The 27,851-nt window shown below is 54.0% G+C and overlaps 2 protein-coding genes and 1 long non-coding RNA gene across 5 annotated transcripts in view; 2 read left to right on the top strand and 1 right to left on the bottom strand.

Moving 5' to 3' along the window:
- LOC144240158 (uncharacterized) overlaps window positions 1–3,649 on the bottom strand; it is a 35,853-nt gene extending 32,204 nt beyond the window's left edge. The window contains exon 1 of the long non-coding RNA XR_013337625.1: window positions 3,580–3,649. This is a non-coding gene — a long non-coding RNA (uncharacterized LOC144240158). The remainder of the gene's footprint in view (window positions 1–3,579) is intronic.
- Window positions 3,650–4,285: 636 nt separating this feature from the next.
- Window positions 4,286–18,743, top strand: CHRNB4 (cholinergic receptor nicotinic beta 4 subunit). Of its 3 annotated transcripts, none has more exons than XM_077774303.1 (6): window positions 4,286–4,342; window positions 7,287–7,435; window positions 13,015–13,059; window positions 13,160–13,269; window positions 14,189–15,134; window positions 17,928–18,743. In XM_077774303.1, exons 1-6 carry the CDS (start codon window positions 4,333–4,335, stop codon window positions 18,066–18,068), a joined length of 1,401 nt encoding a protein of 466 aa, XP_077630429.1. In that variant the 5' UTR covers window positions 4,286–4,332; the 3' UTR covers window positions 18,069–18,743. The 3 variants fall into 3 exon arrangements, with proteins under 3 accessions (XP_077630429.1, XP_077630430.1, XP_077630432.1); XM_077774304.1 differs by lacking the exon at window positions 17,928–18,743 and adding an exon at window positions 16,065–16,114; XM_077774306.1 differs by lacking the exons at window positions 4,286–4,342; window positions 7,287–7,435 and adding exons at window positions 7,915–7,944; window positions 8,833–9,083.
- Window positions 18,744–21,888: 3,145 nt separating this feature from the next.
- Window positions 21,889–27,851, top strand: part of CHRNA3 (cholinergic receptor nicotinic alpha 3 subunit) — a 13,727-nt gene continuing 7,764 nt past the window's right edge. The window contains exons 1-3 of the mRNA XM_077774317.1: window positions 21,889–22,026; window positions 22,139–22,183; window positions 23,245–23,354. Coding sequence (XP_077630443.1) covers window positions 22,006–22,026; window positions 22,139–22,183; window positions 23,245–23,354 — 176 coding nt within the window. The 5' untranslated portion in view covers window positions 21,889–22,005. The remainder of the gene's footprint in view (window positions 22,027–22,138; window positions 22,184–23,244; window positions 23,355–27,851) is intronic.

The raw sequence follows: 27,851 nt of genomic DNA, 5'->3' as shown, positions 1-27,851 counted from the left end.
CCTTTGAAATATGAGAGAACCGGGACACAGAGAAGTCAAGTCACTTCCCCAAGGTCATGGAGAATATCAGGAGTGACACCAAATATAAATCCAGACTGCCTGGCTCAGAAGCCGTGCACTAACCACTGTTCCCCATCATCTCCCTGTGGCTCTTTGCCTGTAATTTCAAGTCTTCTCTTTTCTCTGTCTGTGCCCCAGTCAGTACCACGATTATACTACATCTTCCACAAAGAGGCTGCAGGGCTTTTTCGCTTTTTCTTTTCTTTTTAAAAAATATTTCTCAGACTTTGATAAAAATTGTTTTTGTCTGGGATGAATTTGCTAATCTCTTCATTTGTTGAGTATTTTTCTTAGTCTTTAATTGTTTCATAAGTTTTCAAATCTTGGTTTGTACGCTCATTTTTTATCTCAAATGTACAGAAAAGTTGCAAGTACCATACAAAAAACTTTTTCCTCCTGCATTATTACAACCCACTCCCCATCATTTCTGAATACTTCTGTGTGTGTTATCCACAAAGATATTCTCCTACACACCCAAAATACAGCCATCAATATCAAGAAATTAACATCCATATATTACTACCATATATTAACACCAATATACGCCATTGTCCCAGTGATGTCCTGTACAGCAGCAAAAGAATCCATTTCAGAATCATGTGTTGCATTTAAATCCTATTTATTTTAAAGAAAGAGCAAGCAGAGAGGGGCAGAGAGAAAGGGGAACTGAGGATCCCCTGGCAGCACAGAGCCCGACGCGGGGCTCAAACTCACAAACCATGAGATCATGGCCTGAGCTAAAGCCAGACGCTTAACCAACTGAGCCACCCAGGCGCCCTGGAATGATGTATTGCATTTAGTTATAATGTCTCTTTAGTCTTTTCTTGACTTTGCTAACATTTTTAAAGATAACAGACCAGGTATTTTATAGAATGCCCCTTAATTTCGGTTTGTCTGGTGTATCCTTATGACTAGGTTCAAGTCATATATCTTTGGCAGGAATAGCACAGAAGGGATTCTGTATTCTTCCTAGTGCATCCCATCAGGTGGCACACAATTCTTATTCGCCCCGTTACCGGTGATGTTGACCTTGATCGCTTGGGTGGGGTGGAATACTACTTTCCTACTGATGCTCTAACAAATTACTGCAAATGTAGTGGCTTGAAACAACATAAGCTTTTTTCTCTTTTAGGTCTAGAAGTTAGAAGTCTAAAACCAGTCTTACGGAGATCAAATCAATGTACTGGCAGGATTGGCTCCTTCTGAAGGTTCAGAAGGAGAATCTGTCCCTTGCCTCTTCCGGCTTCTGGAGGCTGCCTTGGCATTGCTTGGTTCACAGCCACCTCACTGCAACCACTGCTTCCTCTTAACATCACATTGCTTCACTCAGATCCCCTGCCTCCCTTTATAAGGACCCTTGTGACCACATCACGACCACCAGGAGTATTTACTAATCCCAAGGTCATTTAATCCCTACTGCAAAGTCCCTTTCACTATATAAGGTAATGTTCACAGGTTCTGGGATTAGAAAGTGGACATCTTTGGGGTCATGATTCAGCCTGCCACAGATGGTATCTGCCAGCTTTCTCCCCTGCAGCATCAACTCCCTTCCCCCTTACAATTAACTATTTCGTGAGGAGCTACCTTGAAACTATGTAAGTATCCTCTTTCTTATCAAACTTCCAATCATTTATTTAGTTGATATATGCTTATAATTTATTTTATTCAATGAGTATTCATCACTATTGTTATTTACTTTTATGCTTGAATTGTCTCTGATTTGGTTGGTGGATCCCCTTCGGCTTCTGTGACATGTTCCCATCATTCTCTGAGCCCTTCCCTTACTTTCTGGCACAAGTGTAGGCTGTACTGAATGGATGTTATATTCTCTGCTTCTCTAGCCTCCTACCCTCTCACCTTTGCTCATCTAACTTAGTTTTGCAGCTCCCTCCAGGCTTTAGGGTATTTTTAAGCTCCCATCCTGTAGTGTATTGGGGAAATCATGCATCCTATAAAGCTAGGACTTCACACAATAAATCAGCAGCAGGATTTCCCTCCCGGCATCCTTTCAGGGAATGAGGTACATGCAACCCCCCAGCCTCTAGGCCAGAGTCTTTTAGTCCCCTTTTATCCCAAAGGACCTGCCACTGCCTTTGGCTTCCAGAGCCCAGCAGGCTCCAGGCTTCAGCCCCCCACCATCTGCATTTCTTTTCTGATTTTAGTTCATGGAGATCTTATTTTTCACCCTCGCTATGACTTTTTAATTTGCTTTATATATTTCACTTATTTATTGTTGTAGTTTAGAGAAGAGTGGACAGGGGCGCCTGGGTGGCTCAGTCGGTTGAGCGTCCGACTTCGGCTCAGGTCATGATCTCACGGTCCGTGAGTTCGAGTCCGAGTCCCGGGTCAGACTCTGTGCTGACAGCTCGGAGCCTGGAGCTGCTTCAGATTCTGTGTCTCCCTCTCTCTGCCCCTCCCCCGCTGGCTCTCTGTCTCTCAAAATAAAGACATAAAAAAAAATTTAGAGAAGAGCGGACACACTCAAACATAAATTCTCCTAACCAGCTCAAAGGGAAAGTCAACTACATTTCAGTGGTGTCCTTTTTGAAAGACCATATGTCAACACGTCAGATTGTAGCAAAGTGACGCTGGGATAAGCAATATGAAAGCTAGACTGGGCACCCTGGAGAGAAGGTGGCAAAGCTGCCTTTTTTAGGTGATCAGTCCCCCAGACCCTGCCCTTCCGCCTGGTTCCCACGATTGTTCCATTGGCCTGTGCGGACCCGGACAGGGCAGGTGGAGGGCTGGGGACCAGGGCGTGCCCCGGGCTACGGGAATCACCCGAGGCTATTTTGTTTTATTTTATTTTAAGTAGTTTATTGTCACGTTGGTTCCATAGAACACCCGGCTCCTCCCCACAAGTGCCCTCCTCCGTGCCCATCACCCCCTCCCCTCTCTTGCATGATGAGAACTGAGGACCGCCGGGTGTGGGCAGAGGCCCTTTTAGACCCGGACTCGGGCGCGCGTTCTGGCCGAGTCCGGAGGTGGGGCTGCCCTGGTGCTCGTGTCCGTCCCGCGGTCCCGAACCCCGGGAAACAGTAGCACCCCAACCCCCGGTGAGGCCGCCGGGCTGGAGGGGGTGCTTGCTCCCTGCAGTCNAGCCCCCACGGGCTCTCCCAGCTCCCCGGGCTGTTTCACCCGCCGCAGCGCCACACACTTCCTGGGCGCCCACCTCGCCTGCGGAGAACGGAGCCCCACTCGAGCAGGCTCAGTCTCCGCTCCCCGCGACGCCCCGTCCTTTCGGCAGACCCCGGGGGTAGGACCCCCTGGACCACACCCACGTTCCGCGACCCCGCTGGGGCCCCGCGCGACCGCCCCCGGGTCTCCCCGCAGTACGAGGGGAGGGACCNCTGCCGCCCCCCGCGCACCTGCCCGCGCAGCCTCCGCGGCGCGCACCTTTGGGCCGAGCCAGGGCCGAGTGGCACCGGCTCTGCACCACCGCGAAGGGAGGCTGCGGGCCACCGATTTCAGATCCCTACAGGCTCGTCGCCTGCCGGGTGTAGACGCCAGAGAGCTCACCCTGATGCTGGGCGCTGAGAGGGGGCTCCCTGCCGTTAGGGAAACTCAGCCCAGAGAGGAAGGGACTTGCCCAACTCTCCAGACTTGGAATGTTTCGCAGTTGGGGGGACGGGTCTCCTAAGAAACACACTTTTAAGACGTCACTGTCTCTGGTCAACACGTTGGGGCCAGGCTGGCTTGGATGGGACAGGGCCAGGCTGGGTCAGGTTGGCAAAGCGGACCCTCCCCAGTCTCTGACGCTTGAAAGGGAGACCCCATCAGCCATTCCCAGGCAGGGTCCAGATGGGATTTGGATTGCCTTCTCTGGGCCTCAGTTTCCCCACCTGAGTTCTAAGGACTCTTCCAGCCCCTTACTGCCCCCTCCCCAGGCTTGTCCTCTGAGCCCTAGTTAGCTTAGAAGACGAGGACCCACACACCACACTCACCAGACGGTGTCCCCACTCAGTGTGTACGTCTTGGCTCTGCCACCACTTGCTGGGTGATCCCATGCCATTCCTTTCCCTTCTCTGGGCCTCAGTTTCCTCATGTGTTCTACAGGGATGAGACACCTTGTCTACATACTTGAGGACTCAGATGTGAGTCAGCTGCAGTGCTTCTTAAGCATGGTCCTGGGGCCACCTGCGTCAGAATCACCCAGTACCGATTCTTGGCCCCACCCTAGCCTCACAGCATCAGAATCCCTGTAAATGGAGGCAGGGAACCTTCCTTTATACAAGCGTCCAGGTGATTCTTACACGACTGGAGAAGCTACTGATGATATATGGTGAGCTTTTTGTAAAAGGTAAAAACTTCGACCTTTTTTAAAAAATCTACAGCTACGTTTTAAAAATACAAATCTCCTTGTTCCTTTCCTCACTTAAGGCCCCACGCCCCAAACTGAAAATCACTCTGCCTTTTGGATGCCAACTTGCCAAGGATATGCTGTTGCTCTTTTCTTCCCTAGTTTGTACCCAACCAATAGGTGTTATCTTCTCAGTTTTCCTATATTAGATTTTAAGATCATGTTTTTTTGACCTGTATACACATTCAACACACTCTGGCATTCTAGCTATGGCTTCCTCTCAGACTTTAAGTCCCTTCCTGCTCTGGAGCAGTGTTTCCAGGGAAGGCCTAGGAAGGCCAGGTCCTGGACAGAGACAGGTCAGGCCCTCACTCATCAGAATCACAGGGTCATGAGCGACCCCTAGTGGTAGCTTTTCTGTTTAACCGGGTAAGGCCCCAGGGCTGGGAGGTGACCCCCAGTAGTGCCCTGGAGGCTTCCACTCATCCTGGACCACCACTGTCATGTAGGGGTGAGAGGTCTTTGAACCCACTAGGCCTCACAGACAGAAATAACGGTGGAAAATCTAAATATGTGTTGTTCTGGGCTCCCAGACTTTTGGGGAGTACATTCCAGCCCACTCCTACACACTCAAACATACAAACGCAAACACAGGCGTGGACATGAACACACACTCGGCTTTGGTTACCAATGGGGTCTCTGCAGGGGCTGTCTCCTTTAGGGGAAGTTAGTGAGGGCAGGAAAGAAGGCACTGGGGGCAGGGAGGCCCCCTTCTCTGAAAATGGCTCTGAGACCTGGCTCTGCCTCTGATCTGCTGGGGCTTCCCCTCTGTGGTCTTAGTGTCCCCGGCTGAGAACCAGGGAATTGGACTAAATGGCCTAAGGTTTTTAAACCTTTAGCCCATCCTCAAGGGAGGGGAGGGTCTTTCAGGCCAGCTGAATGCCCAGGAGGCAGCATAGCCCCAAAGGGAAACAGCCTGAATGTCCTAGCTGGGCTCAGAGCTGGAACACAAGCCCCACAGCCCGCAGAGCAGCCCTGGCCTGTCAGGGGCCTGGTGGACCCGGAGCTGCAGATTCTGACCCCAGAACTGCCTCAGAAATGCCAGATGGGCTTGAGCAAGTGATACTCCTCCGCTTTCTGAAATGACAGGTCAGCCCAAATACACATACTAAAGAGGGGCTCTGGGAAGGACACAGCTTTAGCCTGGGGCTACAGACTGGCTTCCAGGGCATTCAAACAGCTGGCTTCTGGGAGGGGTCAAGGGTTTGAGAGGCAGAGCTCAGAATCTAGGCCAAGCATCCAGAGGACCCCCTCCGGACAGCCCCAGGCAGTCTGGGGGAGGGACAGCAGGCAGCAGGTGCACCCGGGAGCATCTTTCACAAGGCACTAAATATTGCATCTGCTCCAGATAGGCAGCGAGTTGGAAAGTGCACAGAGCAGACTGGAGTGGCGGCCGCTCCCCAGGCCATGTGTCCAGCCCAGCACCCACCCAGGAATCCACCCCAGACTTGTTAGTGGGCGATTCACACCCTGGGCCACTGGCTCCACCCAGAGGGAGGGATGTGGCAAAAAGTGTGCAGGCCCTTCAGAGAAGGGTGTAAGCGGAATCCCAAGCCTGAGACCCAGCCTCTNCACTTCCTCTGCACAACTCCTCCTCCTTCCCTGCTGCTCTCCTGCTCACATGTCCTTGACCTTCCTGAGTCTCTTTCCAAGGCACCACCCCCACCTCTGCCCATTGCTGACACATTCTCCCAGAAGACTCGTCAGGATAAACAAGACCAAGTCGTTGAACCTTAGCTTCACTCCCAGATGTGTGAAGGAATTGGGACAAAGACCCACATACCACTTGGCAAGAGATCGAGGGCTGTGGGGGGTCGGAGGGCCCATGGGTAGACCAGGCTTCCTGCGGGACTCAGGAGACTGCACTCCCTGGGTCTTCGTTATGGCTCTGGGCCCAGCCCTCTCCTTTAAGCTCCAGACCAGGAGCCAAGGGGACCCCGACATTTGCTGTTTCAAAGGCACTTTGCACCCTGAAGGTCTGACTGAACTCAGTTTCCTGTAGTCATTCCTGTTCTCTCCTCGTGAAGGCACCACCATCCACGCACTCTGCACACAGAACCCATAGAAACATCTCTCCCCCGCTGCACTGGAAGCGCTGAGGCAGGAGTCATTTCTGGTTTTCTGCTTGCTATTATCTGAGGCATGTAACATGGTACCTGGCACAAGACAGTTGGACACTGGATGGCTGGTGGCCTGGAGGCCATGCTGGCAGAAGGCTGTGCTCACAGACTCAGAAGGGAAACACTGAATATCGGTGGGGAAAAGAGCACGGAGGGTACGGCTGGAGTGCAGAGTGTCTGGGTGGAGACGTGAGGAAAGATCAGGTTGAGGGTGGGGAGGCTGGTGCCAGGGGAACAGGGCTTTGCGTGCCAAGCTGACACACTTGGGCCTGCACTCTGCCTTCGGCTCTGAAAGGCTGCAGGTGGGGAAGGCCCCAGTGCGGCAGGAAAATCACTCTCACACTGCGTGGTCGCTGGTGGCAGGGACACCGGCCAGGGGGTCATGGGAAGAGAGGGGGCAGGGCGGTGTGCCAGGACCAGGGCTGGAGGGGTGGGCAGAGAGGACGGGTGGAGGGACTTGGAACACCGAGGACACTTGCAGGCACCCAGTTTCTGGACTGACCATCTGAGTGTGGGCTGCCATTCATCCCAGAGGGAAGAGCGGGAGGAAGAGGCTGCTCATGGAGGACAAAGCTGAGCTCTGCCTTGGACGTACAGGGTCCCATGGAGGGGCGGTCCTGAGCACCTGACTGCTTCGGCCAGCCCCGAGGGCACCTGCACGCCCTGGCCCGGAGCTGTCCCCTTCACCACCAGGACCGGCATCAGCGCGATCAGGGCCCAGCAACTCTGACTGTGTGTCTTCCCAGGGGACTGCCGCGTGGCCAATGCAGAGGAGAAGCTTGTCGATGACCTTCTGAACAAAACCCGCTACAATAACCTGATCCGCCCAGCCACCAGCTCCACCCAGCTCATCTCCATCCAGCTCCAGCTTTCCCTGGCCCAGCTCATCAGTGTGGTAGGTGCCCACAGGGCTGGCTCCACAGCCCCGGCTCCAGGCACGGGGCGGGGAGTGCCAAGCCCAGCCCAAAGGCGCGGGGCTGGGAGGGTGCCGGGCAGCGGGTTTCACCTCTAGCCTTCCCAGACTCGCAGGCAAGGTCAGATTATTCATCTGCTCCTATTCCAAATGCATCAATTAAGGAATCTGCCTAAACTTGGACTGCCTCTAAGTGGTGATTCTTTTGTCCCAGTCTGTGCCTTTGTGTGTGTTCTCTCTGCTGGGCGTGCCCTGCCCATGTGCACACACTGGTCCACGGCTGGAGCCGCCTGCTAGCCCTGGTCTCCATGTCGATTACAGTGCTTTCATGCCCCAGTCACAGGACACCGAGTACAAGGGGCTGAAACGGTGCGGACAACCCAACAAGAGAGGGGCCGATGGTTTCAGAGTCCGTGTTAGAATCCAAGCCGCAGGATTCTGCGATTCCTTTTCTGCCCCACGATCATAAGATGGTGGCCACCGCTCCAAACGTAAGATCCTCACACCGTAGCTTCGTGGCCGGAGCTGGCAGATCCTTTCCTGGGTGTCACTTTCAGTCTGAGGAAAACGGTCCCAGAGACCTGCCTCGTAGGCACCTAGGGCTCCAGCTCATGCCGGGGCCTTACGCAGAGTTGCTAAGACTGTGGATATACAGCAGGGAGGCAGGGGAAGGGTCCATGAAGTTCATGAGCGCCCAACATCTAGCAAAGTCTTTGTTTTGTTAACAAAGAANGGGCCCGCCGCTGGCAGGTGAGCCTCCGCACGGCCATAAACTCCTCCCTGTCCTCAAAGCTCTACCCCCCAGCCTGTTCAACGGTGACCTCACACTCCCCCACTTGTTGGGGGAGGTAGGAGCTGGGCTGTGGGAACTCCCAGGTGCAGAGGCCCAGGTGCGGGGGCGGGCCCAGCCAAGTGGGCGGAGCCTGGACAAATGAGGGCAGCTGTGCAGGCCTGGGAAGGAGGAACGGGCTGCAGAGTTCACAAGTAAGGTTGTCAGCTCCTGACGTGTGGATGTGGGGCAGGCGTAGGGGTGCTGAGGAGGCTGAGGAACCAGGGGGCTCCCCTTCTCCCTCCTGGGGTGTCCGAAGGAACCACGGTCTACTGTGTGGCCCTTCCCACGTCCCCACCCATGGGGTTGGAATCGGTCCCCGGCAGTAGCTCTGAGGGGAGCACTGTAGGGTGCCGTGTCGGGTCATGGGAAGGAATTAATTAAGGGGGCTGAACCTCCTGGGGACAGGTGACTGCCTTTTCTCCTCTCTCCCTAGCACAACGGGCCCCCACAAACCCAGCCCTTACACACAGAGCCCTGGGAGGAAGCACAGCCCGAGAATGGGGGAGGGACAGAAAGCCTATGCTCTCTGTCCCTCTTCCCTCTGCAGGCCGACCGGAAAGAATAAGGGCTTCAGGCCAGGCCCAGGCTGGCGTCTGTGTTACTGTCCAGCCCGGAGCTTTTTGCCTAATGGGGTGAACCCAGCTGCCACCTTGTAGCCGCTGCCTGGTGAGGGGAAGCAGGCAGGTGGCTCTTGACACGCTTCCAGGCTAAGGCTGCACCTGCCAGACCTACTCTGTGGGCCCTGTGACATAACAGAAGTTACCGGAAGGAGGGGACACAGCCTCCAGCCCTGTGCCTGTGAGTGTCCCCCTGTGTGCCGTTATCACCCCGAAAGCTGTGTGTAGAACAAATATTCAGTTCTAGGTGTTTTACCTTCTGTATTCCAGGGTCTAGTTTTCAAGGAGGGAGTGTTATGGGTATGACCAGTTTAAAGATGGCAGCTTCCAGGGAGAAAGCAAGGAGCATGTGCTGGGTGCAGCGGGCAGGTCCTCAGAAGCAGCTCCCTGGGGCAACCAGGGTCTTGAGCTGGTGTCCTCGGGAGTGAGGGACAGGAAGAGGTCCAAGACAACTTTCTGAGTGATAGATATTGAAAGGAGAAGGGAGGCGTGGGTAATATGTTTGTTAAAATTGATGAAACTGTACACTTAAGACCTATGCATTTCACCGTGTGTAAATTCCGCCTCAACTTCAAAAAGAAATGTTTTAAAAGACAGAGGGAGGTGTTCACCATGCAGTAATGGGAGAGTAGCTTGTTGCAGACTACCTTGTCCATGAGAACAACTAGAGAAGCTGCACAGAAATGCCTCCCTCTCCAAAACACTCTGCCTGAAGTTCTTGAGAGCTTAGCCTGGACTCGAGGGACCAGGTTCTGGGAGGTGACCCTCTGGCCTCCGGTACTTTTCCCCACATAGGAAGACTGGGAAACAGTTCAGGGCTGAGGGGCTAAGAGGCTGGAAGCCGAGCTGAATGTCTGGTGCTCCCACAGGGCTGGGAGACACATGCCAGAGTCTGAGCCCCACGAGACGGGGAGATGGGGCCTTGGTGGAGACCCTGAAAAGACCACCCATAAGAGTGAAAATGAATAAAAAACAGGCCAGACCTCGCAAAAACTAAACCTGCTTTGAACCAGCTCAGTCACAAACTAGATTAAGTTGATCTACCTCTCCTGCAACTGCCTGCCAGTAGCCAAAGTAAGTACTCCCTGGAGGCATATAAAGTCAGATAAAAATTTATGAGGCACACAAAAACACAAGATGAAATAAGAAAAGACAGAAAAAAGAAAATAATGGAAGCAGACACACAGGCAATTCAGATATTGGACTAATCAGGCATAGACTTTAAAACAGCTGCCATTAGCATGGCAAATTTTATGTTATGTGCATTTTACCACTATTAAAAATAAATAAATAATAAAGAAATTTAATAATAGATAAATTTTTCTAAGTAAATATTCTTAAAAGGAAAATAACAGTCATTTATACATCATATAAGAAAATTATAATATGGAGAATTTAAAATTCATTAGATGGTTTTTTCCCTAAATATTTTGTTATTTTTAAGTAATATCTATACCCAACATGGGGCTCAAACTTACAACCCCAAGATCAGGAGTCACAGGCTCCACTGACTGAGAGCCAGATGCCCCCACGGGATGGGTCTAATAGCAGACTGGTCAGAGCACAAGGAAGGTTAATGAACTGGAGGAGAGGTAAATAGCAAATATCTCAACAAATGACAGATAAAAGGATGGAAATACGGCAAAAAAAATAATATAGTACGTGACAAAAAGGTCAGTTCTATCATGTGTATTTGGAGTTACAGGAGAAGTAAAAATAAAGAACAAGACAGAAGCAGTGTGTGAGTGATACTGGCAGAAGTTTCCAAAACTGGCCAAAGACTCATATGAAGCCACAGATGCAAGAGTCTCTACGAACCCAATGAGGGCTAAATACAAAGAAAATCATACCCAGATTTATCTTTATCAAACCCCCAACAAGCAAAGACAAAGAGAAAAACGTAACAAAAATGGTCCAGTGGCGGCAGTAATAACACCAGCAGATGAAAATGGAGGCCAGGAAACTGCATGGCACTTTTAAAGTGTTGCAAGAAAAAAACTGCAAGCCCAGAAGTGGATACCCAGTAAGAATACACTTCGAAAACAGAAGTTAAGTAAAGATGTTTCAGACCAAAAATAGAGAATTTAACATAAGAAGACCCAATACAAAGGATGTGCATTAACCATAAAGGAAAGTGACCACAGAAGGAAACATAGAAATGTACGAAAGAAACAGTTCAACAGAAAGGGCAAATGCATGGGTGAATTTAAATTAATATTGACAATATAAAACAATAACTCACAAGGTTGTAATTACATGTAGAAATTAAATAATGACAACATTAACCCACAAGGCAGAAGGGGACAAGTGGAGCTGAAATGTTCTAAAGTTCTTGCCCCTGTTCTGGAAGTGGTAAAGTCACTAATCTATCTTAGATTCTAACACATCAGGTTTATGTTTATTGTAGTCACCAGGGTAATTACTAAAAGAAGAGTCATGTTATTAAACAGAGAAAATGGCATCATAAAATAATTAAAATACAGCAAGAAAAAGAAAAGGAATGTACAGGAAATAGTAGGTTTAAACCCAAATATAATCAGCACTACATTAAATGTAAATGGGCTAAATACTCTAATTAAAACAAGACAGCTGGCTTGCATCCTTCTCTTTTGTCTTCCCACCTACCTCTGGAATGTGGACACAATGGCTGGAGCTCTAGCAGCCATCCTGGACCACGCACTGGGTACCCTGGGACTACGCTCTAGGTGTGACAGAGAAGAGAGCTGGAAGGATCGTGGTATCTAAGGATTCTGTAGAGCAAAAACTACTATGTGTGTCCAAACTGTACATTTTCTCTAAGCCAGTGTTACCCTGGGTCTCTGTTAGTGGCCGCTGAAACTTACCCTACTGATATGCTTACCCAGGTGGGGGTCAGGAAGGGCTCCCTGTGGAACTGACTCCCAAGCTGAGATCAAGGTGCTGGACGTTATATTGGTGAACAGAAGGCTGGGGAAATGGTACAGACTGTAAACAGATTCACAGGATGAGGGAAGGCCAGGGGTGGGCAGAGCACAGGATACAGGGGCCTGGGGAGGTGAAATGGGGCTGAGAAAGTCGGCGAGACCTCGCAGAACCTGTGAAGGAGTTAGGTTCTTACTCTGTACGTGAAGGAAGCCATAGAAGTGACTCAAGCAGGGACAGGATTGAGGGGAAGTTGACCTGGCTGCACTGGGAGAACAGATGCTGGCAGTGCGGGGGCAGCATGGGCACAGACCTCGTGGGAGGGCCTTGCAGGTGTTTAGGTGAGATATGGATTACAGTGGTCGAGTATCTGACACATCCCAGGTAGCCCTCCAGGTGCCATCTGCCCTCAAGGAATTTAAGTTCTATGGCAGATAACACACACGAAGATGGCATCCAGCAGACATGGTGCCCAGAGCTCTGGAGAACAATAAAGCAGGGTAAGAGGGGGGGAGACAAGGCGCTACGTTGTGCAGGGAGGTCGGGGCCTGAAGAAAGGGAAGACAGTAGCTGCCTGAGTTTCCAGAAAGAGGGAAGAGCAGGAGCAGAGAACTAAGCTGAAGCAGAACGAGCAAATGGGAGGGCGTGACGTTCCAGAGCTGCGGGAGGGGGCGGGGCGTGAGCAGGGCGGTGGCCTGTGCTCTGGGCCAGGTGGGCGAGGAGGGGGGGGAGGGCAGGTTGTCAGAAGAGCAACACAGTCTGAGAAGTTGAGAAGAGCCTTGGCTCAGGTCCTAATCTTGGGGCTATGAGTTCAAGCCCTCCGGGGCTCCATGCTGGGCATGAAGCCTACTTAAAGAAGAATAAAAATAAAAATAAAAGGATCGCCCAGAGTAGAGGCTAAAGGCAGGCCGGGGAGGAGGACCAGAGGCCACTATAGTAGTGCAGGTGACAGACGATGGCGGCAGCTAAGATGGAAAGCGGCAGGCAAGCCTGGCCTGTGGGGTGCATGGCCGGGGGTGCCGCTCACGGGGAAGGCAATGCCAGTGGACGACCAGCTGTGGATGACAGTCACGAGCTTTGTCCCAGACACGCTGGGTGTGAAACACCTCTGAACCATCCAAGAGACGATGGTGGGTCAGCGTGGGTCACACGACCCTGGAGCGTGTGTGAGGCCCCACCTGGTGAACTCATAGCCCCATTTCCCTCCCCAGAATGAGCGGGAACAGATCATGACCACCAATGTCTGGCTGAAACAGGTAAGTGCCCTGCAGGCTCCCAGCCTGGAGGCGTTTCCTCCAGGGCGGCCCCTCGGTGGCTGTGGGCCTCCAGGTGACAGGGCCTTGCCTGTCTGCTCAGGAATGGACTGACTACCGCCTGGCCTGGAACAGCTCCCGCTACGAAGGCGTGAACATCCTGAGGATCCCTGCAAAGCGCATCTGGCTGCCTGACATCGTGCTTTATAACAAGTGAGTGGCCGCAGCCCCAGCCTCTGAGGGTCGGCAGGTCCTGACTCAGCCCTGGGCCTCGTGTGTGCTTCCCTCACACCTCTAGGCTGTGAGGCTGGAAGAGGAATTAGAATGAGCACCCTCGGGGGTGCCTGGGGGGCTCAGTCGGCTAATCGTCTGACTTTGGCTCAGGTCATGATCTCACGGTTTGTGGGTTCGAGCCCCGCGTCGGGCTCTGTGCTGACAGCTAGCTCAGAGCCTGGAGCCTGTTTCAGATTCTGTGTCTCCCTCTCTCTCTGACCCTCCCCTGCTCATGCTGCCTCTCTCTCTCAAAAATAANTGAACACCCTCTGTCACAAGTGGGGATTGGAGGCCCAGAGAAGGGAGGGCCTCGCTCGCTCACTCACCCAGGCACAGCGGGGCCGGGGCGGCATCTGCTCCCCGACCCAGTGCCCTTCTTGTCCTCCATCCTGTCTTTTTGACGCCCAGTTGCTTTGTCAGTGTCGGGCACTGGGAGCACTGACTTTCGATGCACAAATATTATAGAGAAAACAAAAGATTCATGTGAGGTCAGTGTTCCCAGCAGAAGCATGAAACCCGTACGTGGTCTGGGGACAACAGACCTGAGTTTACATCCTAGCTGCTAGTCTCACTTAGCTTCCCTGAGCCTCATTTTTCCCATCTGTAAAATGGGGTAATAGTAAAACCTACCTCTTTGACTGCTGTGAGGCTTACTGAGCTCATCCACGTGAAGATCCCAGGCTGGGGGGTGGGGGGGTTGGTGGCGGAGACAGGGCTCTCTATAAAGTTGACCTTTTCAGCGAGAACACCAGAGGCTGGAAGGGTGATCAGTGAGAAATGATCCTGAGGGCTTCCTGGTGAGTTCTGAGAGAAGGCCAGGCCTCCGGACCTCACACCGCTCTCCTGTCCGCGCCTCTAGTGCTGACGGGACCTACGAGGTGTCTCTCTACACCAACGTGGTGGTCCGCTCCAACGGCAGCATCTTCTGGCTGCCGCCCGCCATCTACAAGAGCGCCTGCAAGATCGAGGTCAAGCACTTCCCCTTCGACCAGCAGAACTGCACCCTCAAGTTCCGCTCCTGGACCTACGACCACACGGAGATCGACATGGTTCTCGAGTCGCCCACAGCCAGCATGGACGACTTCACGCCCAGCGGCGAGTGGGACATCGTGGCGCTCCCGGGGCGAAGGACGGTGAACCCACAGGACCCCAGCTATGTGGACGTGACCTACGACTTCATCATCCGGCGCAAGCCGCTCTTCTACACCATCAACCTCATCGTCCCCTGCGTGCTCATCACCTCGCTGGCCATCCTGGTCTTCTACCTGCCGTCCGACTGCGGCGAGAAGATGACGCTGTGCATCTCGGTGCTGCTGGCGCTCACCGTCTTCCTGCTGCTCATCTCCAAGATCGTGCCGCCCACCTCGCTGGACGTGCCGCTCATCGGCAAGTACCTCATGTTCACCATGGTGCTGGTCACCTTCTCCATCGTCACCAGCGTGTGCGTGCTCAACGTGCACCACCGCTCGCCCAGCACGCACACCATGGCGCCCTGGGTCCGCCGCTGTTTCCTGCAGCAGCTGCCCACCTTCCTGTTCATGAAGCGCCCGGACGGCAGCGCCTCGACGGGCCCCCGGCCCAGCCAGCCTCGCCTGACCAGGTCCGACGCCGCCAGCACCGCCAGCCTCTGTGGGAGCTCCATGTTCTCCGTGAACCCTGCCGCTGCGGCTCCCAAGTCCCTGGCCAGCCTGCCCCGGGGTTTCCAGCCGAGGCCTTCCAGGAGCTTCCAGCAGCACGTGCAGGAGGCCTTGGAGGGCATCAGCTTCATTGCCCAGCATATGAAGAGTGACGACCAAGACCAGAGCGTAAGTCGCTAGCCCAGTCCCTGTCCCCGCCAATTCCCCGCTCCCCGCAACTCACAGGGGACGAGAGCGCCATCTCTGGGCTGGAGTACGGACTCCCAAACTGACCCGAGGAGTTTCCTCGCAGCTTCACGCACTGGGAACGAGGAAGGAAGTGCCAGGGATCCCTCTTGTTTGTTTCAGTGTCCCCCTGAGGTGAGGGCCTGGCCATGGTTTACCCGAGAAGTGAGCTCAGGAAGCGCAGTGAGGAGGAGAGAGACAGCGAAGGGCGGGCGGGTTACTGGTTACTGCCCTGGGCTCCGGGGCTCCGTCCGCAGGAGGAGGCGTCAGTGCCCACCCCAGGGCTGAGGTGGCCCCAGGGCACTAACTCCCCATCCTTCCAGGCTGTGCCTGCAGGCTGTGCGGCCAGCCGGCAGCCCCATCCTGGAGAAAGCCCTGGGGCCGGGGCGGGGGGGGGGAGTCAGTCCCTCAGGGACGAGGGCGGGACGGACACCAAGGGCATTGGCCCCCGGCCTCCTCCGGCTTGCCCAGAAGCCCCACAAATATTAGGGCTTTTAGAAGTATAGAAACAGCACCTAAAATGTTATTGCTACATTAATAATGTAATAATGTAAGTAGGGTGATGACAGATTTCAAAAAGAGGTGTAGTTTACTTTCACAGGACAAACCAAGGCACTAAAGTGTAGGTGTCTCAAATGACTGCTCAGGACAAATGACACGTCACAGGATGACCCCGTGGCAGCACAGATTGTGACGGCAACGGCTGGAGACTGTCACACACATCCCCACACCGGGAAGAGCACATCCCACGGTGTTGGGGATGTTCTCCTTTCGACACCTTCTCAGACCAGACTCTGAACAGGTCCGTACAGCCGCACACACACACAGATGCACACACAGCCGGACGCACACCCTGCTCTCCCCCGCCTGCAGGCCGCACTCTTAAGGGACAGCGCTGGTTTCCATTAGCGCCGAGAGACGGGAGGAGGCCGGGAGAACTCCAAAATCACACTATGAAACAGAAAGAAGAGAATCGTAACCAACAGAACGCAGGAGGAGCATGAGCTCCTCGCGGCTCCGCATGGGGTCCTGGGCCGTGAGAAACGAAGCGCCAGGCCCCGGCCCAGCCCCGACGCAGGACCCGCGTGTTCAGCAGATCCCACGAGGCGCACCGACCAGTACCAGGCGCGCCAGACGACCATCAGATTTCACTTTCCAAAAAATTAATTTGATTGTGCTTCCTTTAAGACCATTGGGTAGCTCGGCATCACCTCATTTATTGGGTCCCAGATGTTAATACACAGCATGGGGCCCTGCTGCCTAAATGAGAACTTCTGGGTGACTTTTCAAAATTCGGGGCCACCCCCCACCGCGAGCCACGTTCTGAGAGAGCCCAGGCCTGTGCGGGAGGCGTCCAGAGCCTGCACTTTAACCCACACCCCAGGGCCCCTGGTGCACATGCAGGGTGAGAGCACTGCTCTCCTGTGCAGCCCCCCTGACCTCTCTCTTCGAAAGGTCCCAGTGCCCCGTGACACCCAGGGCCCTCTGGCCACTTCTAATTCAATTATTAAAAGCCTCCTGTGGGGAGCAGCCAGGCAGGACCCCCCATTATTACCGTCGCCGGCTCGCTGAGCTGCAAGCACACAGGAGGGGCTCCGCCAGGGCCCAACGGGACCCCTGGGAAGTGGCGTGTACGCCAACCTCATGGCACAGCGGGCAAAGCTAGGTTCAGAGAGCCTCAGTGACTTGCCCAGGGTCGCACAGCCGGCACAGAGCAGAGCCAAGCTCCACATGCAGATCTTTCTGGCGTCCTTAAACTTTCTTGCCCTGCACTGAGCACACAGTGCACTTACTGGGTGGTCGGCGTTCCCAGGCCTGGGCTTTCTTCCCTCGCGGAGCACGGCCACCCCAAAGCCAGCCCAGCACTTGCACCCGCCTGGTGACCAACTGGTCACTATAAATAGCGCACAAATATAAAAAGAGGGGAAAACACACACACACACTGGAAAAGAAGTCATCTGAAATTAGGGCTGTCAGAACGAAACCCAAGAAAGCCGAGGAGAGCCCACCTGGAGAGCAGGGGGCGTCGGGGACAGGCAGCACCGAGTGTGGCTGGGGGGTGGGGGCCGCTTGACACAGGACTATTCTGCAGGGTAGACGCACACCACTGACGGCACCCGGACAAACTGGGTCACTGACGTCAGCTTGTCTGCTGCTGCCCACATTCCCAACCCCAGAGCCTCTGCTGAGTTCTCGTCAGGCTGCTCGTAGCAGGGAAGACAGGCAGAGGGGCCACACGGGCAAGGGTGTGAGCCCAGGGCCTGGGAAGAGGTCCCAGGGGACAGAGCAGGCTGCTGGGTCCCCCAGGCAAAGGCGGTGGTGCCCCTGGAGGCCAGCAGGCTTCTGCCAGCCCCACCCCCACGGCGGCCTGAGAAGATGGAGTGGAGGCTGGGGGGCGGGGGGCGGCCCTGCAGGCCCCACTGCCCTGCCCCCCACGCAGCTTGGGGTGAGAACAAGAGACGGGCCTTGCTAGGCCCCATCCCTCTTATTTATAACAGATTTGGCTCTCGAAGCACAACGTGCGGCATTAATAGCTCTTCTACCCTGGCCTCCTGGATAGTCTGGGGGCCTGCAGTGCTGGGGGGAGGGGACTGAGGACCTGAGAGGCACAGAGGTGGCCACACCAGCTGCCGGGGGTGGGGGTGTCTCTTGCCCGATAGTGAGGGCCCAGCCTGAGTGAAGGGGTGGAAGCAGGAGTCCCGGGCACCTGTGACCAGCCCCTCTGTCTGCCCGCAGGTCGTTGAAGACTGGAAGTACGTGGCCATGGTGGTGGACCGGCTGTTCCTGTGGGTCTTCGTGGTTGTGTGTGTGCTCGGCACAGTGGGGCTCTTCCTACCCCCCCTCTTCCAGACCCACACGCCTTCTGAGGGGCCCTAAGCTGCCCTGCTTGCCCAAGGGCCCCAGGGTTGTGGGGTGAGATGGTATGAGCGGCCAGGTGAGCGGTTTCCTGCTTCCTCCTGAGTGACGGCTGATGAGGCCCCAAGTACATGAGCCCATCAGCCATCAGCCGCATCAAACATCCACGGCCGGGGGAAGACAGGGTGGGAGCCCTGGACTGTCCTCTCTGAAGGCCTTGGTGGGGCCCCAGCAAACCTCGGCCAGAGGAATTAGGCCAGTTTCCTTCCCCGCGGGGCTTACGGACACGGACCAGAGCGGCACCTGCTGCGTACCAGGAATCTTGCCCATATCCCGGCCCACCTCTCACCCCGTGGTCCTCCACTCCCCCACCGCGCGAGGCCCACTGGTCTTCTCTCAGACCCTCCACACTTCTGGGCCCTCCCAGCTCAAAGCCTTTGCATGTGCTGTACCTTCTCCCCAGACCTTCTTCCCTGAGCCTCCCGGGCTCCTGCGGTGGCTGCACCATCCAGGGCTCTGCTCGAGTCCACCCTTCGTTCCCCAGTCACCCAGCTGCCTTGAGCCCTCCTCGGCGCACTGTCCACACGTCACCCACTAGAGCGTGAGCTCTGTCAGAGCAGGAACCTGGGCCTTCGTTTGCAAGCACCATCCCCAGGGCCTAGGACGCGGCTCAGCACGCGGCAGGTGCTTAATAAATGTTTGTTGAGTGAATGAATGACTCCTATTCCTCCTTCAAGCCCAGATGCCCCTCCTCTGAGCAGCCGCCCCCGGCTCCCCTTCTGAGGGAATGGCCCTCTCCACAGCCCTGGTCATGTTCTGCCTTCTGTCAAGGCCGGGTTCGCTCCCAGGCGCTCTGACTGGTCCTCCCACATACTGCTTTGCCCGGTGCCTGGCACGTGACAGGCTCTTAAAGTATCTGCGAAATAGAGAAGGACTTTTAAAATTCTATTTCTTTTTTGTTTTAATTTTTTAGCCTTTATTTACTTTTGAGAGACAGAGAGAGCAAGCATGAGTGGGGAGTAGTAGCGAGGGACAGAGAGACAGGGAGACACAGAACCCAAAGCAGGCTCCAGCCTCTGAGCTGTCAGCACAGAGCCTGATGCGGGGCTTGAACCCATGGACCGCGAAACCATGACCTGAGCCAAAGTTGGATGCTTAACCGACTGAGCCACCCAGGCGCCCCTAAAATTCCACTTCTTAAATAATACAATAAAATTGACTTTCTATGTATCGTTCTCTGAATATGAACACATATGTAGATTCCTGTAATGAGGACATGGGAGACCCATCAGCCAAACGCCTCCCTCCCTGCCGAGTCCCTGCCAGCCAGTGACGCCTCTCCGTCACTGCGGTTTGGTCCTTTCGAGAATGCCGTTCCAACGAGTTACACAGTGTGTAGCGTCTGGAGAGTAAGCAGCTTCTGTCCTTCAGCATCATGCCTTCTTTGAGATCCAAGCATGTTGCTGAGGCAGCAAGGGTTTGCGCAGACCCCGGCTGTGAGCGCTAAAGCACCGCTTTGGGGAACTATGAATAAAACTGCTATAAACATCCACGTGTGGGGGAGTTTGTGTGAAGTCAGGTTTTCATTCCTCTAGATAAATACCCAGGAACGTGGTCGCTGGGTTACGTGGGGATGTACGTCTACTGCCAGGACCGTCACACTACCTTCTGGAGGGGCCTACAGTTTGCATCCCCAGCAGTAAGCGATGAGAGCGAGCCGCTCTGGATCCTGGTCTGCACTCGGTGTTGCTTTATTTTCACCATCGCAGTGGTTGTAAAATGGTGTATCAGCCAGGTTTCCATTTGCTTTTCCCTAATAGCTGATACTGAACATCTTTTCATGTGATTTTTTTTTTTTTTTGCCTGTGTATATCGTCTTTGGTGAAGTGACTAATTCTTTTTTGGTCATGGGCTTCAGTTTTCTTAGTGCTGAGATTTTAAAAACAAACATTAAGGTGTAACGTACATATAATAAGATTTGCCCATTTTAAGTGTATAACTCTTGAGTTTTAATAAGTTTATCACCATAATCCAATTTTAGAACATTTGCACCCCCCACCAAGACCCTCACACCTATCTTTTTGTACTTCTGAGTTTGGAGGGTTCCTTGTAGCTACTGAGTACAAGTTCCTGGTTGTATATCTGATTTGCAAGATTTTCCAAATGAAGGGGATTTTGCCCAGAGAATGAGAACGGTCTAAATGGGGGTCTGAGAGACTGCCCCCAATTCTTAGATTCTGAGTCCTGCACAATGTCTTCTCTTGTTTGGCTTTCATGTGGGTGCCCGACCCCAGCCCTGGTAGGTGGTCTGGAGGCCCCGCGTGCTCACCGCAAGCCCTGGGGCAGCACAGGTGTAGACGCTGGGGGAGCAGGGCGGGAGCGCACGGAAGCCTCATTTTTGTGTCTGTTTCTCTTTTTTTTTTTTAACCGTTTATCAAGGAACATTCCAAACGTATTCTAAAGCGGCGTGGCGTAACGAGCCCGCAGGAGCTCCGCGTCCAGCCTCAACGATTACCAACTCGCCGCTTCCAGCCCTGCCGTCTCCCTCCCGAACCACCCAGGTCACAAACCGCAGCATCGCACCGACGCACTTGCACTTACTGAACGGCGGCGTCCGAGCGCCGAGGCCTCGTCCGGCGNGGGCTGGAGGGTGGGAGGTAGGAAGGGCGCGAGCCGGTCTGGGGGGCCCGTCTCCCCTCCGGCCCCCCCCTCCCAGAGTCGTCTGGGTGCGAGCCGGGAGGGCCGGCGCCCTGGCCGTCGGTTCCCCTGTCCGCATCCCGCCCACCCCTCGTCCTACGAATAGATGGGGAAACGGAGGCCAGAGGGCGCTGAAGGCTGGGCCGAGGTCACCGTCGGGAGAGGGGCGCGCCCCGGACCGGCCGGCCCTGACCCTGCGGGAAGGTCTGCAGGAGGCCTAGGAGGGCGGTAGACACCGAGGGGCCTGGGGCTTGGCTGCACGGGGGGTCTGCCTGGAGAGCGCTGTTTCTGCCTCCTGGGCGCTGAGGACCCCACCGCTTCTCACGCAGCTCCTGCCTGTGACCCCTGCGGGGTGAGGAAGGGGGAGAGGGTGAGACCCCATTTTTCCTCCAGGATTCCCCTCACCCCCTTCCCAGTTTATCCTCAGTTCTGTGAGTGGGAAGGCGCACAGCTGACTCAGGCGGCTTGGAAACAAAGGGGGTCCCCAAGGTTTCAGAGAGGTAAGGTCTCTGACACACTCAGCAGGAACCATGGGTCTCAGTTCAAGATCACAGAGGGTTGGTGGCCAAACTCCTGTGGGGTCCTGGGCAGATGAAGGAGACCCCAGAGCTGGGCTGCAGTGTCCTGCAGGCTGGGAGGCAGAACATCTGGCCCCGGGCGGCCATCTGTCGTCATGGAGGCAGCAGGTGGCTGTCCGTAAGCTGGCTGCGCTTGCACCGCACCAAGCCCGTGGTAACCCTGAGGTAAGGCTAGTGCTTGAGCTCTTAGGGCACGCTAGCAGTGAGAAGCACTTCACTTAGAACAATCCTGTGAGGGGGCTACATATACAATCTGTTTTTATAGGCAAAGAAAGTGAGGCTCAGAGAGGTTAGACCCCTTGCCTCAGCTCACACAGCTTACAAGCAGTTTGGCAGGATTTGCACCAGATCTATCCAAATTCCAGCCCAGGTTTGTAACTAGTTTCTCCCTGGATGACTGTGACCTTATGTATCTTTCGGGCCTCTGTTTCCCAGCCTGTAACTTGAGGGAGTGGGGCTCCTCTGGAAGTCTGGAGCTCCACAGAGCACTCCCAGCATGTGGTAAGGAGGCTGTAGGTGGGTGGTGTCCCTGGCGAGGGGAAAAGTGGCCATTATTTCCTGCAGTGGCCGTCGCCTCCGAGGCTGAGCACCGTCTGTTTGAGCGGCTGTTCGAAGATTACAACGAGATCATCCGACCTGTGGCCAACGTGTCTGACCCTGTCATCATCCAGTTTGAGGTGTCCATGTCTCAGCTGGTGAAGGTGGTGAGTGCTAGAGCCGCAAGTCGTGGCCATGGGAGTGGGGCTTCTGGAAGAGGCTTTCCCAGAACCAGCCTTGTGTTTGAATTCACTGTCCACTTTTTCTCTCTCCTTCTAGGACGAAGTAAACCAGATCATGGAGACCAACCTGTGGCTCAAGCAAGTAAGTGAGAGCTGCTGCCCCCTGGTGGTCACTTCTGTATTCGCTGTGAGGGACCCACAAAGAGCCCAAACAGCCCGCTTCACTCTGGTGAACCCAGATTGGGGTCCCCTGACTGGCTGGTATGTTTCTTCCTGGGCTTGGAGTCACATGCACTGCTCCACAGCCCCCCTGGAAGTCAGCCCCCCCCAAGCCACAGATGACAGATTGCAGCCTGGAGGGAGAGACCTCCTCAGTAACCCTGCAAACTAGCACAGACTCTGAGCCTGGAGCTCAGCCCCTGACTTTGGGCTGGTGTCTGAGGCCACCTCATTCCTTTCGTCTTGCCAAAAATTTGCTCAAGTCAGATCCTGCTGCTTTCTTTGGTAGAGTGGGAACAGGGGCTCTGGATTTTCCTATTCAGATTGAGGCCAAAGAAACGGGCTTCCACATGCTCTCCCCTCCCCCCTGGGGAAGCTTTGCCCAGATCTACAGATACCTCCCTGGACCAGTGTGACCCTCTGCCAGCCCACCCAACTGAGTGCTCATCCCACACAGTCTTCCCACCCCCAGAAGGCTGGAAAGCCAGGAGGGCACGGTGCCCACTCGGCACTGTCCACAGCCTCACCTGTCTCTCCTCCCATCTCCCAGTCTCTGTCCCTACATGCTTCTCGGGCCCCAGTGGGATCATGGCTCCTTCCCCAGAACCCTTCAGACACCACACCTGCTTAACCTGGAGGTGGAAGAGGGCTGTGTGTCATTAACACCCTGCTTCTGTCAGTGGGGAACACATCTGAAAAAGCTCCTGGAGTGCCCTTTCAGGGATGTAAACAGCAGGCGCTTACAGCACAGACCTGGCCTCACTGTTGATGAGGGGCTGGGCTTGCCCAGCCATGAGGGCAGTGGCTCTATAGCTGGGAAGCAGCCTACACACCCAGCCCAGTGCCATCTCCCCCACAGATGCCCAGAGGAGAGTGGGGCTCCTGGGGTCTGCAGCATGGAGGTGGGGGCTTCACCAGAACAGCTGAGGTCCAGGAGACCATGCCGTCCTGCTGCCTCCTCCTCTCCCTGCTTCCTCCCTGCAGATTTGGAACGACTACAAGCTGAAGTGGGACCCCTCTGAGTACGATGGGGCAGAGTTCATGCGTGTCCCTGCACAGAAGATCTGGAAGCCGGACATTGTGTTGTACAACAAGTAAGGGGCCGGGTGGCCCACCGCCTCCCAGTGCTGTCAGCCTGGACTCTGGGCCCTTGGCTGCCTGGCCTTCCCTGGGCCTTTTCCAAGAGGGCTTCATTGATTTGTTAATTCCACAGGTGTTTACTGAGCACCTGCTAGAGGCCAGATGCCGGCCATGGCCACCCTGACTCCAGGACNAGGGAGGGGGGAGGGAGGGAGGGAGGGAGGGAGGGCAGTCTGCTGCCAGGGCCCTCACTAGCACCTGCCCTTCCCTGCAGATCAGGACCACAGAGCACTCAGTTCTTCTGCCCCTGGTGACTGAGGCCACAGTTTCAGGAAGCCTCTCCATTGTATTTCACAGGGTCTTCCTCTGCCAGGCTCAGCCTACCCATCATGACGCCTCCTAAACTGGCCTCTTCCACATTTAAGCATTGTTATTAAGCAGGCATAAACTTTAATTGACGTTTTACAGTATATACTAGTTTATTCTCTGTGTATTGAAAAACATCATTTTTATACCTGTGCTTTATCTCTAAAGTTATACTGCTTTAACCTTAAGCATTTATCAGGAAAGCACGTCCTATAGAATTAATCTGATTTTAATAACTGAAAACACTTCAGTGTTTAGGTTTTTATGCCACAGGAGTACAAACTCATATGCTTTATTAGGGCTGCAGAAGCTATGTTTGTGACTGAGTCCCACTTTCTGTTCACTAGCTAAAAGAAGGGTCTTTAGCCACTCCAAAAATGGGCCCTGTTTTATTTACTGGTTTTCCAAGGAAATACATCATTCATAAATGTTTCTTTCATGCAACTTGTATTTGTAAATTCAGTCCTCACAGCACTGGGACACAAGATACACTCAAGTGGTTTGCAAAACAGGAGCAGTCTTACCAATCTCCTGATCAGAGGCTCTTAGGGAACTGGGCAGAGTGTTCAGAATTTTTGATAAGCTAGAATTAAGAAAATGCAAAAATTTTAATCTCATGATTTGTATTTTATGGCTATTTTCTAGCTGAAAATCTTGGGTGAACAGCTGGAGGACTTTAGGGTGTGGGTTTAACAGTTCTGCGTCACAGTGAAGTGATTCAGATTGGATGTGGTGAGGAGCAAGTATCATAAGGAATTTCCTTGGAGTCTGAAACTGAAGATAGGTTGTAAAGAAAACCACCAGCCCCTCGGAGTTAGAACTTGTTTCCCAGGACTGATCCTCCATTGAGAGTCTCTTCATTTTGACACGAGAAACACCTTTTACGTCCCCATGCCAAAGTTTCCCCTGTGGTTGGTTTTCTGAAGTTCATTCTCTGCCAGGATCCTCAGAAGGCGCTCATGGGCACAAGCTGCCTTGCATTCTTACAAGTTTATAATTCACTGCAGCCTTTTTAGAGACTATGTTCAGGTTACTTAGCTGGATAGAAAATTATTGGCTGAAATCTTCCTTCATAAAAATCTTTTAAAAATGCCAACCGTTCCAGTATGAAGTGTCACTGTCAAAATCTGATGCCAGTCTAATGTGACTTTGGGGGACTTTTAGAAGACAAAGGGGACTCTGCTGATAAGCATGTGGGGACCACAAAGTGAACCCCGACTGTCCTGGGCGAAGTGGGATGCACATCCTTGCAGGGTGTTCTTTCAGCTCAGGCACCCAAAGGCTTCTTCCTTTGTCTGTAAAGTCAGCTGTTTGACTCTGTGCCACATGCACAATGCGATGCGCCTTTATTCCAGGAAAGCTTGTTTCAAGTTCTGGGTCATTAGATTTGTTCTGCTGCTTTGGGCTTTCTCTCCAGGAACTATGTCTTCGTGTATGTCGGAACTTCTTCACCTACATTCTCTGCCCTTCTCTCTCAAGTTCTTGTTTCTGTTTGATTTAAAACTCGTCCCCTCTCTCTGGTTTCATTCCTGTGACTGCACTTCCTCTGGCATCTTCTTTTAGCCTTTGCCTCTAAGATGGTTTTTGATTCTTTTCCGAGTTGTCAGCTCTTGATACACCTGCTATTATTGTCTGGCCAGGTTATTTAACTTTTTTCTGATTAGGCTGTTCCTTCCCAGCTTCCAGAGATCGCTTAGCACTTCTTAATCTGTAATATCAGGTTGTCACTGTTACCCGTTCTGAGGCTGTCCTGTTGGCGTGTGGCTTCTCTGCTTGTGATTCAGTTATTGATCTTCATACATTTCTTACAATACAATCTAATCCTTTTCCATTGCTTTTGTTGAAATAGGTGGCCTTTGCTGAACCTTTAGGACAGGCTCCCAGAGGGAACAGGGTGGGTGGGGGTCTCCTTTCATCAGCTTGAGAGCCCCCTGGAAACGCAGGCCTCTAGGCCTGAGCCCATCTGCTGCTAGATGCCTACTTCTCCAGCTTGTAACCCATCTTTTCTCTTCTCAGCCTGTTTACGACCTGGTTTGACTTGGGTCCTACCCTAAGCAGTGTTTTTCTGGGTGGGTCTCTGTCCTTCCAGAAGGGAGTTTGTTGGGGGGGATTTCTGAGACACCCAAGCCAACACCAGCCCCGAAGGTCGTCCCTGTAGACTGCTGGTAGACCCCCCACCTTTTTGGTTCCCTCCCCCAAACCGGAAGCTATAAAGGCCCTGTTTCACTGTTCCCCTTGCTGAGGATTCAGCACAGACTGAAGTCCTCTTTCCTGAGGGGGAGATGCTTCTTGGTGGTTTCTGTCCCTAGGGCTCTTCCCTGGTGACCACCACCTCCAGCTGACCCTGCACAGCCCACACAGGCCACCCTGGGGTTGGTCGCTGGACCCCACATGCTCATCTTCTGAGATTCAGGAGGCCGCATGTAGCCTGACTTTGATGACATGGTCGGTAGGTTTTTCTTTGCTGGGAACTTGGAGAGTGTTCACACCCACTCACCTCTCTTGCTCAGTGTCCCTTAGAATGAGCCCTCAGCTCATCGTGTGCACCCACCTGGGCTTCTCTTTTTCAACAGCCTCACACACGGGCTCCTGGACCCCTCCCATCCCCACTGTCTCTTACTGCAGGCCATCCCCTGGGCACCCAGAGGGCAAGACCATGGATTTTCTGGTCATTCTTTTGAGTCCACAAGATCCACCAGGTGCCCTTTCTGTGGCTGAGGCTGTGCCGCCAAGGCCTTGCCTGTCTGCTGGTGGCAGAGACGGGTCACAGACCCTGCCTGGTCAGCAGACACGCCTTCTGGTCTGGGCAGGCGCAGCCCATGACCAGGACCCCCAGAAACAAGCAGAAGTGAGCACCAACCACCCAGGTAAACTTGTCTCCGGTGTTTGGCCTTTGGGTGCACAGGCGGTTTTGTGACCCCTAACTCGTGCCCCAAACTGTGGGAGCCCTGCCCTCTGACCTTTCGATTCCCGGTCAGTAAAGTGAGGGGCTGGACGAGGGCAGGGACCAGCGCAGGGACATGAGCAAGGACTGGGTCATCGATGTTTTAGATGTATGGGCCGGTCTCTGCCTCGGTGCCCCTGAAAGCAGTCTCCCTGCCTGCGGGCTGTAGTAAGAGGTCCCCTTCTGCCCTGATGTTTTGTTGACCCTGGACGCTGTGTTCCAAGGTAGTGAGGGCCGTGTGGGCCCTCCCTGCTCCGCACCCCTCCCCTAGCCATGTGAGGCACTGCAGGGCTGTCAAGGGGATGGAGAATGAACAAGGCCAGCAGGGCCCCTCTGGACAAATCGGTCGACCAGATGAGAGGGAGGCAGCAGCCTGGTGTCTTCGCTGGTAGCAACTGTCCTGCTCCCCGGAGGCACAGGAAGGGGAGGACCCGAGAGCAGATGGAAGACACGGGTGGGACGTGTCCCTTCCTGTTTCTACATGTTCTTACTGCATCACGACAGGAACACACAGAGATCCCTGCATGTTTAGGTCTGTCACATGCATTAGCTCTTCAGGCAGATGAGTGGTGGTTCCTTCTGAAGGGTCTGAACTCTAAGCGACCAGCAGAGCTGACCCAGGGACACGTCTGGAGCCTGCCCCGGGTGAGGCCACCACTTGAGGGCCGGCTGCTCTCTCAGATGTAGAACTCGGTACATCGGTCTCTGGGTAAAAGGAAAGCGCGGGTGTGCAGGGAAAAGAGGCACAGGGAGAAAACAGGGAAAGATCAGGAACTATCAGGAAACTGAAGGCACAGGAGTGCCCGTTGTGCTGGATTTGAAAGACAAGGCATCAGAAGACGTCATTGTTCAACCCAAAGCAGGGGTGGGGTGGGGTGGGGGGTATGGGGAACTCAGGGTCAGAGGTCAGGTCTGGTGGGAGCCCATCTGCCAGGGCTCAGTATGGTGGGAGCGGGCTCCCTGTAGCCAGGCCTCACACAGGTGTGTGCACACACACAGGAAGTGCCAGCGCGGAGACTGAATGAGGCGTCTGCAGACCCAAACCACAGCAGAATGAGGGCCAAATGTCCCCAGAGGTTGCCTGCCTCATGGACAGCATGCATCCCATTTCTTGAAAGAGGGAAAAAATTACTTTCTGGCATTTGAAAGTATCTCTGTTAATATCAAGGCAGAGTTGCATTGGCAGAACAAACCAGTGACA

This window comes from Crocuta crocuta, unplaced genomic scaffold (genome assembly GCF_008692635.1).
Source record: "Crocuta crocuta isolate KB4526 unplaced genomic scaffold, BGI_CrCroc_1.0 scaffold7, whole genome shotgun sequence".
NCBI classification, from domain to species: domain Eukaryota; kingdom Metazoa; phylum Chordata; class Mammalia; order Carnivora; family Hyaenidae; genus Crocuta; species Crocuta crocuta.
This window is presented reverse-complemented; position numbering and strand designations above follow the sequence as displayed.